We start from the raw sequence: 15,030 nt of genomic DNA, 5'->3' as shown, positions 1-15,030 counted from the left end.
GAGAGTCTGTGAGTTTCGCTTGCTGATTCAATATGAAGAGAAGAGCAACCAAGAAGTGTACAGGTTTTTGGCTTAAGTATTGGCTAAATGGTTGGTAGGTTTATGGACCAAGGGAACAAAGGAGAAGGCAGTGTGCAGTGTTTAGAATGGCTTTTTCTTAGAAGAGGAAGACCAGGTTTTGAGGTAGAAAGGATTTGAGGAAGTTCATTTCAGGTAAGAGCACAATGGAAGCAAAGATCAAGAGGCAGGAATAAACTGGTCTTTTTAAAGATATTTTGGGTTAGATTAAAAGAAGTACAAAAATTCTGACAGGGATTTAACTTACCTATTTTTCTTGAAACATAATTCACATACCCTAATATCCATCCTTTTGAAGTCTATGTGAGTGTATTCACAAAGTTGTGGAACCCTCACCACTATCCCATTCCAGAACATTTTCATCATTGACCAGCACATTCTGGCTATGCTAGGGAGGAGAGCCTATAGGGGGACATAGTAGCAAACACAACAGTAAAGAAGTTATTGCAACATTCTGGCAAAGGCTGAGAGTAGCTCAGATGAACTTGTGATGAATGGAAGTGGCCAAATTCTTGTAAAATCAATAGGAGTTGACAACAAATTGGATATGTGATGTAAGAGGAAACGAGGTTTTTTTATCCTGCCCAATTAGGAAAATGGCAGTGACATTTTATGCAGATGAGGAAATCGAGAATTTTGTTTGGGACTTTTTGGGCCAAATAAACATCCAGAAACTGCAAGTAGGCAGCTCAGTTGGAGTTTGGGTATATCTTAGCTTAAAGAAAAGAAGAGGTCAGGACCGTGCCCTGGGAACCTGGTATTTACAGGTTAAGGAAAGGCAAACTAGGAGGAATGTTCTGGGAGCCAAAGAGACTATTTCAAGGAGAAGGAAACACCAACTACTAAATGCTGTTGCTAAATCAAATAGGAATGGGTAGAAAATAGGCCAATGGATATAAGTGGAGGTGAGTGGTAGTAATGAAGGTCTGATTTGCGTGGGTTTCAAGAGAGACTATAAATGGAAGATGTGAGTGCAATGAGTACAGATAACTCTTCCAAGAAATTTTAGTTTGAAGGGCAACAGAGAAATGGAGTGGTATCTGGAATGGGATATAGGCATAAGGAAAATGTATCACAGTATACTTTATGCTGATGGGAATAAGCCAGTAGAGAAAGAATAATTCAAGCAGCTAAGTGCTTGAGGGAAGCAAGATGGAACAGGTCCACTGTAGAATTGGTCTTAGATGAGAAGATGGACAATCCATCCATCAAAGTCAGGAGGTTTGTAAATTTTGTGATGGGAACAATAGATGATTTCTTCTTATTGCTTCTATTTTCTCAAAAGAAGGAAGGTTCATTAGTTGAGTGAGAAGTATAAAACACTCATCTAAGACTGAGTTGAATACAGAAGTGTTGTAGAGTTGCTCAAGGATCCACTTGAGTACAATGGAAGGAGAGAGAAAGTCAAATTTGTTCAAGGTACATACTAAGAGTGTGATTATAATGATGGATGGACCACTAAACCTTAGGTAGTAAGGAGGGAAATACTGGGTGAAGAAAAGTAGACAGGAAAATGGATTTAAAGACTTAATGGAATCAAGATAGTAAAGGGAGTGAACTAAAAAGGTAGGAGGTAGCAATAAAGTAGTACTTGTTAAACAGGTACACTTAACAGTCATGGAAGTCTCATAACGACCAAGGAGGCAAAGGAAAAAAACCACTGAAAATGATGAGGCCAAGTAACTGAGAGACCAGAAGAATGATGGCAGGGGATCTGGGTGTTACAATTGCCTCAAGGAATGTGGCAGAGGGACTCAGAACTGTTGCTGACTCTAACAAGGTAGACAGCAGGGAGTCTTCAGGGAAAGCAGGGAGCTCTTCAGAAGAGGTAAGGAATCATGGTCTGGAGCAGCAAGGAGCCCACCTACTCCACCTTGACACATATGAGCGAAAGTCCTGCTACTACTGTGGCCACAGGAGAAGCCAACCTTTCAGAAGAAATTCAGAGAGAAGATTGAGGACCCCCCAGGACTTTGACCAACTGTGAGTAACACAAGGTCCTATGAGAAGGTTTGGGGGCCAGAAATGAAGACAACATATGTAATTGAGATAGTTTGTGGTTGAAATAACCTGCCCTATATATTTGGAGTCTTACTGTCCCCTAGATCCTTCCAGACTTCAGGGCCCCACTTCACAGCACTTACCTTCAGGCTCTCACCTTCAGCCCAGGGCTAGAGCCAACTGGAACGTCATCTTCCAACTACACAGACAAACATCTAGTGTTACGAACTCCATGCCAAACAGAGGGCAATGTCGAGTAGAACCTGAATGTGGGTGGTGTTGACAGGGGTGTAGCCTGCTGGCAAGCCTGGATTAGAGAAAACTGGATTTAGGTTCTTCAGTGGCAGGAGCAATTAGCACTTTCATTTTAGAGAAAGGCTTTAAGAACAAAGCTAGTTTTAGAACACAGTGAGCTGTGACATGGAATAATAAGCATTTTAAGAGCCTGCTTCTCAAACCAAGTTCAGCTAGTGGTAGATGTGGAAGTGTTCTTTGTCAAAGGCTATGAAATAGGTATCCTAGCACATGTATTGAAATGCAGTGTTACAAAAGTGTATTTCAACTTTACATAGCATATTTCAAAGCAATTTAAATTCATATGCTATATAAAAATGTTAATTTATCAAAGATGGTAAATAAACTCTGAATTCCTAGAACACTGTTGAAAAAGACTGTGAGGGCTGGCCCATAGGGAAATAATTCCATCATCAGTTACTAATACCTTCCCTGGGGAGTGAAGTAAGTAATGTTCCTGCTGTGTATTTTCATACATGCATCAACTGGTCTCAAGCATCTTTCCAGGAATAACAAATTGTAGACTTATCTATAATTAGCTATTTTCAAGTTTTCCTACAGAACAGGGGTTGGCAAACTGTGGCTGGTGGGCCAAATCTAGCCTCCATTTGTTTCAGTACAAGAAGTTTTACTGAAACACAGCCACATCTGATCATGCATATATTGTCCTTGGTTGCTTTCACAGTACAGTGGCAGAGTTGAGTGGTTGTGACAGAGACATTATAGCCCACAAACCCTAAAATACCTGCTGACTCTTCACAAGGGAAGTTTGCCAACCCCTGAAATCTAAGAACCAACCAATAGAGTTGACTCTTGCTGGGCCTCATGAGCAGCCCATTAACTGTACAACACCAGGCTTCCATGAGTTCATGATTTAAGAACCTCTATGTTGAGAGGTTCAGTTTAGTGTCAAGAAAGCCATACACAATAGGAACATGGACAACAAATATTTAGAACATGAAGAAAACATCAAATTGGGTGAATCTTAAGTTGTCTCTTGCTCTGTATATTAGATGTTTCTAATGAATGTTCTTAACCTTCTCTTCTGTGATGGAGGTTGGTCCATCTTGTTTGCCTCAGGTTTTCTTTCCTGTTTTAGCAACACAACATAAAGATAACATACCTTCATATTCCATGTTCTTTTTCTGTAGAGGACTTGAAGCCAAAGCAGTAGGAACAGCCCAAAATTTAGCTGTTGAGGAGGAGAAAGTATTAGTTCAGACCAGATTTTCCTTTGGATCCCTCCTGACTTTTGTTTTTCAAGAACTATTTATAGTTTTGGGCAATGTGGTTCCTCCTAATGGATCCACACTTCCAAACCACCCATGTTTTGATATGTTCATAAAGAAGAGTATAGGCTGAACCAAAAAAAATTTTCAGTCATTACAGTGAAATACTTTTCTAACACTAATTACAGTGAAAATAATCATCTATCCCCTTCTTAGAGCTTTACAGTTACCAACCATTGTAGGATTCTGAGAAGTTCTGTATCATAGAAACTGCTTAACCATGTGTTTTCAAAACCAGTTTCTCTGTTCTCAGAACACTCCACATCCATGTCTTCTCTGCAAAGTGCTCCATACCACATCAGAGGAATGAGTAGCATAGAGATAAGGCTGAAAATAAGGAGCTATTTGGCTCAAATTTTTCTCCAAAAAGTAGGAAAACTAGAGTATAGGCATGTGTCATTTTATCGCACTTCCCAGATACTGCCTTTAAAAAAATTTGAAGGCTTGTTTTAGCCCCACATTGACCAAGTCTACCAGTGCCATTTTTCCAACACATTTGCTCATTTCACATCTCTGTGTCATGTTTACCATCTCCAAGCTTTATCATATGTTATGATGATTTGTGTTGCATGATCTTTGGCATTACTATCATAATTGTTTTGGGGTGCCACAAACTGTGCCCATGTAAGATGGTGAGCTTAATGAATATATGATGTGTGTGTGTGTGTTTGCCTGCCAGCCTTTCCCCATATATCTGCTTCTCTTCTGGCCTCCATATTCCTTGGACACAACAATGTTGAAATTAGGCCAGGCAATAACCCTCCAATGGCTTCAAAGTGTTCATACAAAAGGAAGAGTCCCACATCTCTCACTTTCAGTCATAAACTAGAAATGATTAAGCACAGCAAGGAAGCTGTGCAAAAAGCAAGGTAGGCTGAAAGGTAGGCCTCTTACACAAAACAGTTTGCCAGGGTGTGAATGTTGAAGGAAAAGTACTTGAAGGGAATTAAAAGTGCTACTCCAGCAAACACATGAGTGGTCCCGAGAGAAAAATGAAACCAGGCCCAACATCCCCTTAAGCCAAAGTATAATCTAGAGCAAGGCTCTAACTCTCTTCAATTTTGTCAAGGGTGAGAGAGATTTGGAAGGTGCAGAAGAAAAGATTGAGAGGTTAGTTCAGGAGGTTTAAGGAAGCCAGCTGCAGAACACCAAAGTACATCTGAAGCAGCCAGTGCTGATATAGAAGCGACAGCAAGTTATCCAGAAGATCCAGGCATGATCATTCATGAAGGTGGCTACACCAAGCATCATATTTTCAATGTAGAAGAAACAACCTTCTTTGGAAAAAGATGCCATCAAGGAGTTTTATAGCTAGAGAGAAGTCAGTACCTGGCAAAAAACGCGTCAAAGGACAGGCTGACTTTCTTGTTAAGAGCAAATGCAGTGGGTGACTAAATTGAATCCAGAGCTCATTTACCATTATGAAAATCCCAGGGCCCTTAAGAAATATGCTATATATACTCACCTGTGCTCTACAAATGGGACAACAAAGCCTGGGTGACAGCACGCTCTCTGTTTACAACGTGGTTTTACTGAGTGTTTTTAGCCCACTGTTGAGCCCTACTGTTCAGAAAAAAAGATTCCTTTAAAAGTATTATTGCTCATTGACAGTGTACCCTATCTCCCAAAAGCTCTGATGTAGATGGACAGTGAGATTAATGTTGTTCTCATATATAGTAACACAAATTTAGACTCTCACACACAGCTGATAAAGCAGCAGGAGGGTTTGAAAGGGTTGACTCCAATTTTGACTTTCAAGTCTTATTATTGAAGAAATACATTTTATGAGGCTATAGCTGTCCTAGGTAAGTGATTCCTCTGATGGATGCAGGCAAAGTAAATGCAAAGCCTTCTGGAAAGAATCTAACATAGTATATGCCATTCAGAGCATATGTCACTCATGGGAAGAAGCCAACACATCAGCATTCACAGGAGTCTAGAAAAAGTTATTCCAGACCTTAGGGAGGACTTTGAGGGGTTCCAGACCTCAGTGGAGAAAAATCACTGCAGATGTGATGGAAATATCAAGTGGAGCCTGAAGATGGAACTGAGTCACCATAATCTCATGATAAAACTTCAAAGGATGTGGAGTTCAAAGAACATGATTTCTTGAGATGGGATCTACTCCCAGTGAAGATGCTGGGAAGACTGTGGAAATGTCAACAAAGGATTCAGATTATCCCATAAACTTCATTGATAAAACAACAGCAGAATTTGAAAGAATTGACTCCCATTCTGACAGAAGCTCTGCTGTGAGTAAAATGCTTTCAAACAGCATCATATGCTACAGAGAAATCATTTGTCAAAGAAATAGTCCATCAATATGGCAAACTTTATTGTCTTATTTTAAGAAATTGCTGCAGCCATGAACACTGAGGCAAGACCTACTACTACTAAAAGAGGACAGCTCTCTGGAAATCTCATGTTTAGCATTTTTTTAGCCATTAAGTATTTATTAAGGTATATACATTGTTTTTTTAGATAAGGAGATTTATTGCACACTTCATAACTACAGTATAGTGTAATCATAACCTTCACATGCCCGAGGAAAGCAAAAAGTTTATTTAACTCACTTTGTTATGATATTCACCTTAATGCAGTGGTCTGGAACCCACAATATCTCCGAGGTGTGCCTACACTGGAACAACAAATTTAGCTTCCATTGCCCCTGTGACAAAGAACCTAGAAACAAGTCAATGACAAGTCCAGAAAAGGCATCAAAGACCTCAGTAGACAAAACTATGACCCAGAAGCTAATCCTGTCCCCCACCTGTTTTTGTAAATAAAGTTCTGTTAGAATACAACCCCACCACTCATTTGTTTATGTATTACCTATGGCTACTTTCACATTACAAGGGCTGAGCTGAGAGTTTGCAGCAAGGTCATATGGCCCACAAAGCGTAAATATTTACTCTCTGGCCCTTTATAGAAGAGGTTTGCCAAACCCTGGTCAGGATCAAGAATCAGTCCTATTTTTGCCCTCAGACTCTCTTCTGCTTCTTTGCTCAAAAGACTCCTAACAATCACTAGAGATCTTCAGCCCTACAAACAGAAATGGCCTTCTACATCAGACTTGTACCACGTCCAGGATGCCCAAAACATGACAGGAGAAGGAATGACAATGAGTTCAGCTACAGCAGAGTTATCAAATGCCACACATGGATTCTCTTGTCACCAAAGCAGTGAAGTAGGTACCCTGACAAGGCCCAAGACTGCAAGTGGCCATTTGCAGAGTTATACTTTCACTGTCCAAATGACTCAGAGAGCTTTTTAATACCCAAAACATCTCATCAAACATGGGATGAATGACCCAACCGTGCTGAACAGTCTCATATAAAATTCACATCCAACAATTTCATGGGGCCCCAGTGCCTTCCAGCAATGCAGCATTGATTCCTAAGCCTCTCCTGCCCTCCCTCACTCTCAGCTAATAACCTTGCTCCTTAAAATGCCAACGGGAGAAATGCTACATACTTCAGGGATGCAGGCTTTACGTCAGACTTTCCTCGGCAGCTCCACCTGCATGGATATCTCCAAATGATCATACCCAAAAACACAAATGGCAACTCCATCCTTCCACTTGCTCAAGAGATAGGTCAAGGAGCCATCTTGATTCCCCTTCTCTCATACTTCACAGGTGCATCATCCACGAGTTCTATCAGGTCTCCCTGCAAACATGCCGGGAAAGTTCACCATTTCCCACCACTGCTCTCGCCAAATCCAAACCATCATCTGTCAGCAGGTTATAACGAACCTCCCTGCATTTGCTGGCTTACATTATCGCAACACAGCTCAGTGATCCTTTCTGTGAGGTCTCCTCACCTTTCTCAGAATAAAAGGCCTATGTGAATGTTCATCTGCCTCCACACTGGAAGAAAACACACAAAGGGTATTGTGTTCACTGCCTAGCCCAAGCTGATAGTAGGAAGGCAGTAGACATGTGTTGAGTTAAAGATGCAATGAATGGTGTCCTCTAATGCCTACTAGCCAATCAGTTTAGAAAAGGGGACTGTACCACCTTCTGGGCCCTTCTATAGGCCACCAGCTAGTTCAGCAAAGTTTTTTAATCCACACTCACCACATAAGCAGCTCATCAATCCATCCTAATATCCCCTGGCTAAAGAGAGCCCAGCCTGGATTCAGACCTGGGCCACTGGAAGAATTAACAGCTCACATCCGAAGAAGAGGTCTTCACAGAAATAATCATTTTTAAAAATAATAACTGACCCTCTGATTTATTTCCCCAACAGGTGCATGACTACCTCCGCAGCAAGTTGTGCTCCCTCTATGAAAATGACTGCATTTTTGATAAATTTGAGTGTGTGTGGAATGGGTCAGACAGGTAAGAAAGGCTGTGTGGCTAGGGAACCTTCCAAAAGGTGGGTCCTGTACTTGCCGAGGCCCTGGGCAACTGATCGTAAGGAGGTCACAGCCAAAGGGGGATGAAAATCAGGCCCCCAGCCCTGGTAGGAGTCCACTGTATGGGTCACCAGATTTCCCTTGAGCTCAGACCTGAAATGAAGGGCACCATGTGTTGAGACCCTCGAGTCCTCTTACAGGACTGGCACAGGTAAGTGTGTAACATCCACGAGAAAATCCTGTTTTACATACCAGACACCCCCAGAGCTACATCAACATGGCTGAAATGAGTAACACTAACAGTCCACCTCCCAAGTTCCAACCTAAGTAGCTCAGATTATTGCCAAGTGTAATTTCTAGGTCGAAAATTATCCCTGACCACTTCTGGTGTACCCGGCCAAAGGCCCTGGTCATTGGTTAGCTGAATTCTAGTTGGCCTCATTTATCATATCCCCTCAAAATGATTTATTATTGTTTTAAGGCCTTTTATTTCAACCATACTTCATATTAGCTTCTAATGGTTCATTTTTAGTTTGACAAATACAGATGATTCCCCGACTTCCAACATGAAGTACGGGCTACTAGGAGCTGATTTAGTTTGTTGAGGAATGCGGCGCCCACACTAACGTTTGGAAGCACTCCATTTGGTCATGGCAAGGCACTAAGATTCGAGCTTTTTGTAAAAACAAGCTTTTCTGACCATTATTCGGCCTGCTTTGTCAGTGAACCAAAATGTGCCTTCCACGTAGCAGGCCTGGCAAGAGTCACCACATGTCAGAGGACCCAAGTCGCAGCACCCATTTGGTATTAGGCAGAGGGAAGAGACAACAGAGCAGCTGTGATGTAGGAACAAAAGCTCCCCAGGGGGAAGCGTTTTACATTATTTGTATATTTGTATCAATACATTGATTCATATAGAATTCGCTTTTTCATTGTTGATTAATAGATGTGTCCTATTTGTTACTGTTCCAATAACCTCTCTTAACCTAGACTCAGTAAGTACTTATGTGTCACCCCCTCACACATCATGTTCTAGAATCCTGACCACAATCTGACAAGGTTGTTTTCATCATCCCCATTTTATAGTTGCAGAAACTGAGGCTCAGCCAGGTCAAGTAACCTTCTCCAGCTCAGGAGCTAGTATGTAGTAGAGACAAAAGTAAGAAGTTTTCAGTTTGAATCTTAAGTCAGCATTGTTTTTTCATAACATCACAGTTTCTTTCCATAACCAAGAAAATTCTTGGTTCAGATGAGGTTTAGAGTTTTAAAAACACAAAAATAAATAGGAAGGACTCTGTTTGAAAGCAGGTCAAGTGATGGTGGGGCCAGCAAATGGCAGTTCATGGAAAGCCATGAGGCCAAGTGGCTGAGTGCTAGGCCCTGGGGTTAGTTAGGCACATGTGGGCTGGAGGCCTGAGTGTGTCACTTCCTCACAGCGTGACACTGTGCTTGTCACCTGTGCTCATGTGTAAGTTCCCCCTCGGGGATGAACGTAAGGCAAAATGAGACTGCGGCGGTCAAGCATTCTGCACCCTTCCTGGTAAGGTAACAACAGCTTATTCTACTACAGAGACCAACACATTTCACAACATCCATTCCCTGGGCCAGAGTAACCAAATCTAGCCATTGATCGATTTGCCTGACACAGCTGATCCAGTTCGTAAAAACCTATTTCCCCTGGCTGTGGCCCCATGCTCTCAGCTTCCCCCTCCCCTGTCTATGCCCTCATGCCATGTGAACACTGATGAGGTATATCCTCTCCCAGTCTAACCAGACCATCAGGGCTTCACCCAGAAATGAGGCCAAGCCAGCCTGTCCAGGGGCAGCCCCTGTGGGATGTTACTGAGGCAACATTATCCCCCTCTCACCTGTCACCAGTAAAGACTCAGTCCCTTGCATCTGGAAGGCTTTGGCAGTCACTGCTCTCAGTAAATCGTCAATACGCCTGAGGATGGAGAGGTCCTATAAAAACATGGAAGCCATCTGTGAATCCACTGGCAAGGCTTCTTTCCCCTCCCAAGTTCTTTTAAAATTTGAATTTGTTTACTCTCTTCCTGAGGGAAACCATGATGACATCCACTTTTTAGGTAACTTTTGTGGCAAGGCTAAATCGAGAGCTGGCTCTCAGCAGAGGGAGGACGCACACGGGTCAGTGCGCTATACGCTCGGGGTTTCTCCCACCATGCCGACTGACTGGGGACAGCCTTGGAGCTTGGGCAACATGGAGGCCCCACTACTACAAAGTTTCCAAAGTGTTCCTCCTGTCGCAACCTCGCTCCAGCCTCACAATGCTGAGGGAGGTAGGGCTGGTATGATTAAAACCACCGGACTCATTTACAGACCCAGATAAGGGATCTATCCAACAGAATTACCAAGGAGGATTATCACAGCCCTCCATTTGCCAATCCATCAAAGAGCTTGTTGCTTTTAGTGATTCAGGACTTAGACCACAGTCACATTGTTGAGCCTGTTTGGGTTTTTGGTTTTTCATAAAACTTAGGGTGTAGCTGCCCATGATGTAACACCATTAACTCCAGAAAGACACAATGGGGATAGGTTACTGCCTTTCTCCACAGCACTCAGTCACTCCCTATTTCCTCTCTACATTGCAGCGTCATCATGACAGGCTCCTACAACAACTTCTTCAGGATGTTCGACAGAAACACCAAGCGTGATGTCACCCTTGAGGCCTCGAGGGAAAACAGCAAACCCCGGGCTATTCTAAAACCGCGAAAAGTGTGCGTGGGGGGCAAGCGAAGAAAAGACGAGATCAGCGTTGACAGTCTGGACTTTAGCAAAAAGATCTTGCATACAGCTTGGCATCCTTCAGAAAATATTATAGCAGTGGCGGCTACAAATAACCTATATATATTCCAGGACAAGGTTAACTAGGAGGACAAGTTATTACTTAATAATCTCACATACTGAATACTAGTCAAACATGTTTTTAAATGTTTCTTTTGGTCTTCATTTGATGCATTGACATTAATTTCCCTATGCAGAAAACAATTGGAATAGAATTAAAAAGAGTCCAACTTTCCCAGATCCCCAGTTCTAAGAGACTTTTGTCAAACCCAATAGGTTGAGACACTTGTGTTTAGAATTGAGAGCTGCCAGCTAACACTAATTCTCCATAGTTGACTTGAATTTCTGATGCTTTTATTGCCCGGTTTTCTCTGGTGGGTCCAGTGTTTTGTTCCTAGGTGTCTGCTGAGATAAAATGAGGTTGTCTGTAGTATTTAAAGAGAAAAGAGATAAGTTTTTTTTTAATTAAGCAATTCCATTTGATTGAAAAAAAATCAACAAAAAAATAAACACCGTTTACTCTTAGAGACATTCTCCTTTTTTGTGTGTGAAAAATCACAAGCAGTCAGCATCCCCTGCCCCCACAGCACTTTTTATTAACAGTCTCATTTGAACCAGAGATTTATTTCATGAGGCCGCGAAGAGGACCCAGAATGAGAAGGGAGGGGACACAGCACCACTGCTATACTCTTTTTCTTTGTAAGCGCCATAGAAACAGCCTGAGAATTTGGCTAGGAAACCCCATGAATGCTTCAGGGGACATAAAGAGAACACTTTCCACACAGTGCTTCTCAGAGTTAGCTTGGCAAGGCCATGTGGGGCCAGATTCCATCTGCTGCCTTGTTATGCCTGCTTTTTGTAATTTTAAATGGCTCCATATAATCCTCTACTTACATGTTGGTTGGCTTTTTCTCTTCAACCTTTTCCAGTTTATTTATTCCATTGACTTCTAAAGGCCAAGGTCTGGTTGTTTATTATCTGGCATTCTAAATGATGCAGCAGCACCACCCCTGGCTCCTGGAGAAAGGCTGGTCTGTTCCTTTTGGGTGTGTCTGCTACCCAACCCCCTCCCTCTTCCTGGGTTTGGTGACCAAGAGTCACAATCCATCCATCTCCACTGCAGCTAGAACAAAAATGGCCCGTAAAAAATGCTGATTTGTGAAGTCTAATCAAGTATTTCTAATCCACCTCAAGCTCACCATTTAGAAAAATGCACCAAAGGGCTCTCTTCCTACAAAAATGGAATATGGGAGAGTCAAGAATCTTCCACAGTACAGTGAAGTCTGCTTGAACCTATGCAGTCTGGTTCATCCTTCCCCCTCCATGTTTACCATTCAGACTTCTTTTAAGTTCCAGAAGGTTCTGCAGGGCACAACTCTGGGAAAACTAAATGAATTCATAGGATTTATAAATTTGAAGGAGGAGGTGGGAGGTTCCCAGAAAGCTGGGTCTGAGCTTAGTATCTCCATACCTGTCTTGCTGACTCATTCCCATTCTTATTCACTAATCTTCCATTTTGTGAGTTAACAAATGGCTTGAAATGAGCATTTTTATTTTAAAGAGAAAGTCTCTTTTATTACAAGTCCCAACTCCAAGTTTACATTGCTTGGGAGGCAGGAAAAAAATAGGAATCCTATTTCCATTCTAAGCTACTATCCATTTAATAACAGCTTTTTGGCAAGGTAATAGCTATCTAGAACTTAAGAGAACACCACTTTGTAAGATGCATCCCAATTTCAGAAACATTAAAATATGAGAAGTACTTCTCAAAATTGAAGGATCATGTGGATAAAAGATGTGACTTTTTTCCTCAGTGTTTCTCCTCTTCCCTCAATGAAAGCCTCTCTTCAGGCATTGTCCATAAAGTGGCCCAGGTGGAAACTCTCTGGGCAGGATTCCTGGCCTGGCTGGGACAGTGTTCTTGGAGGAGACTTTAGAGAGGATCAGAAACTTCTCCAGCTGATAGAGAATTGTCTTATCAGGATAGATAGAAGGAACAATGAGTTATTCTCCAAAGTTTACTATCAGCTTCCTTATGACCTTCTCTCTGCTCCTCTGAGACTCATCTCCTCTTTGTACCAGGTAGGGCCTGTGAGAGATCACTGTTGCTCAAACTTAGGCATCAACCAACCTCTCTGCTATTGCTCATTTAAGTCACCTTTTTTAAAAGTAACACTTAGTCTCCTCCAAAGAAATAATGATGAAATATCCATTTTAGTGTTTTTTAGACATTAAAATAATCACATACCAAGTAATATAACAAATGTACCCAAGTACCACCTACAATCATCTTGTGAACCATGAAGAACATGTTCAACTTTAGGACACGGAGTAACTGCTATCAGAGAATATTCATTCGGAGGCATCAGAGAGTCCCGATGGACAATGCTTCTTCACTAACTACAGTCACCAGTGCTTCCCACAACCCATGACAGCTTTGGTCATGGTTTTGAGGGATTCACAGGCCTCCTGCAGGCTATCTGTGGATCTTCATAAAATCCCCCATGCTTAGTCCTACACCCTTGGCACATAGATCCAGAGAGTGGGAGGGATTTGCCAGAGATCTCAGAGTTAAGAGCACAGAGCAGCCACTCGAATAAAAAAGCATCAGGAAAAAAACATACAAGATTCCTGGACTGGAACAGGAGAGGAAGGTGCTAGAGACTAGACCTCAGGCAGCAATCACCACCACCATGTATCAGCAATGACTTGCTCTGTGCCAGGTACTGAACTAGGTATTTTACAATCCCAATTTCCTTCTGCCCCCATGCTGGGGATCTTCAACATCCACCCAATCAATCCCTGTTCCAGCTGACACTAAAAGCTACCTGAAAGCTGACTTGCCACACTGTCAACAGTGTGTTGGGTTCTAAGAGCCCTGCCCTGCCTAATAGTGCAACGGCTGCTGCTTGGTATGAGCCATCACTTTGCACTGAAGGATGGCAGCTGACTGAGGAGGAGAGGGAGTCAGAGCTTCCCAAGGCTTTATTGAAATGATCCAAATAAAACAGAGTTCCTGACATTTAAAAAGCTGCACTTGGATAGAGATCCATGCTGTCTTATCTGGAGGTAGAAGAGGATTTTGAAGTAACAAAGAAGAAACATGTAAATGAGCATCAAGTAGTGGGGTGCACACAGGTGAGTGGGCAGTAAGAACCCATTTGCTTCTTAAATCCTTAAAGTCTGGTTCCTGTCTTCACTCTATTGGACAGCTGTGTGTGGGGGGGGAGGGCCTGTCGGTAAAGCATCTTTAAACTTCTCAGTGATCTCATAATTAACCATAGCAACACCTATTAACACAACCAGCATATGAAAGGCAGTCAGTTGGAACCAGGATGAAGCTAAAATTCTTTTAGCTCCATACCCAATGAAGTAAGTCATCCATCTCCAATGTATTTCTTTTCAACACTTCAGGACCCATTATCCTGAAAGTTGACCCTAAAATGGTCAATCACTGACAAAGGGGAGACCACAATTTCCCTTCCTTCAAACGAACTGGCTAAGGCTCCCCTCCTACCTATTCTCCCACCCCTACAGATTCATGCTTGTCTATTCACTCTGCTGACTGCCTGCAGGGCTCAAGAGAGCCCTAGTAAGCCTAATAGCAAAGCTTTGGGGGTGACACTATAGTCCACATCCTGAGTGAGCCCTCTTCCTAATCTGACTCCATTACGGACATGTGTAGATGAGGCAGGTATGGGTTTTTTTTTAATGTTTTTTATTTATTTTGAGAGAGAGCAAGCACACAAGTTGGGGAGGGGCAGAGAGAGAGAGAGAGAGAGAGAGAGAGAGAGAGAGAATCCCAAGCAGGCTCCACACTCAGCACAGAGCCCGACACAGGACTCAAACTCACAAATTGTGAGATTGTGATCTGAGTTGGAATCAAGAGTCGTACACTTAAACTGACTGAGCCACTCAGGCACCCCAAGGCAGTGTGTTTTATTTTATTTTTTTTTTAATTTTTTTTTTTCAACGTTTATCTATCTTTGGGACAGAGAGAGACAGAGCATGAACGGGGGAGGGGCAGAGAGAGAGGGAGACACAGAATCGGAAACAGGCTCCAGGCTCTGAGCCATCAGCCCAGAGCCTGACGCGGGGCTCGAACTCACGGACCGCGAGATCGTGACCTGGCTGAAGTCGGACGCTTAACCGACTGCGCCACCCAGGCGCCCCGGCAGTGTGTTTTAAACAGTACACCCAAAGA

The 15,030-nt window shown here is 42.6% G+C and overlaps 1 protein-coding gene across 1 annotated transcript in view; it reads left to right on the top strand.

Annotated features, from left to right (window-relative positions):
• Nucleotides 1-11,292, top strand: part of PPP2R2B (protein phosphatase 2 regulatory subunit Bbeta) — a 113,856-nt gene extending 102,564 nt beyond the window's left edge. The window contains exons 8-9 of the mRNA XM_047076284.1: nt 7,913-8,004; nt 10,634-11,292. Coding sequence (XP_046932240.1) covers nt 7,913-8,004; nt 10,634-10,913 — 372 coding nt within the window. The 3' untranslated portion in view covers nt 10,914-11,292. The remainder of the gene's footprint in view (nt 1-7,912; nt 8,005-10,633) is intronic.
• Nucleotides 11,293-15,030: the final 3,738 nt, after the last annotated feature.

Source organism: Lynx rufus, unplaced genomic scaffold (assembly GCF_022079265.1).
Source record: "Lynx rufus isolate CCGP_SWC_20201006 ecotype Redwood Valley unplaced genomic scaffold, mLynRuf1.p SCAF_1, whole genome shotgun sequence".
NCBI lineage: Eukaryota > Metazoa > Chordata > Mammalia > Carnivora > Felidae > Lynx > Lynx rufus.
Note: the sequence above shows the minus strand (reverse complement) of the source record. Positions and strands in the feature narration are given on the sequence as shown.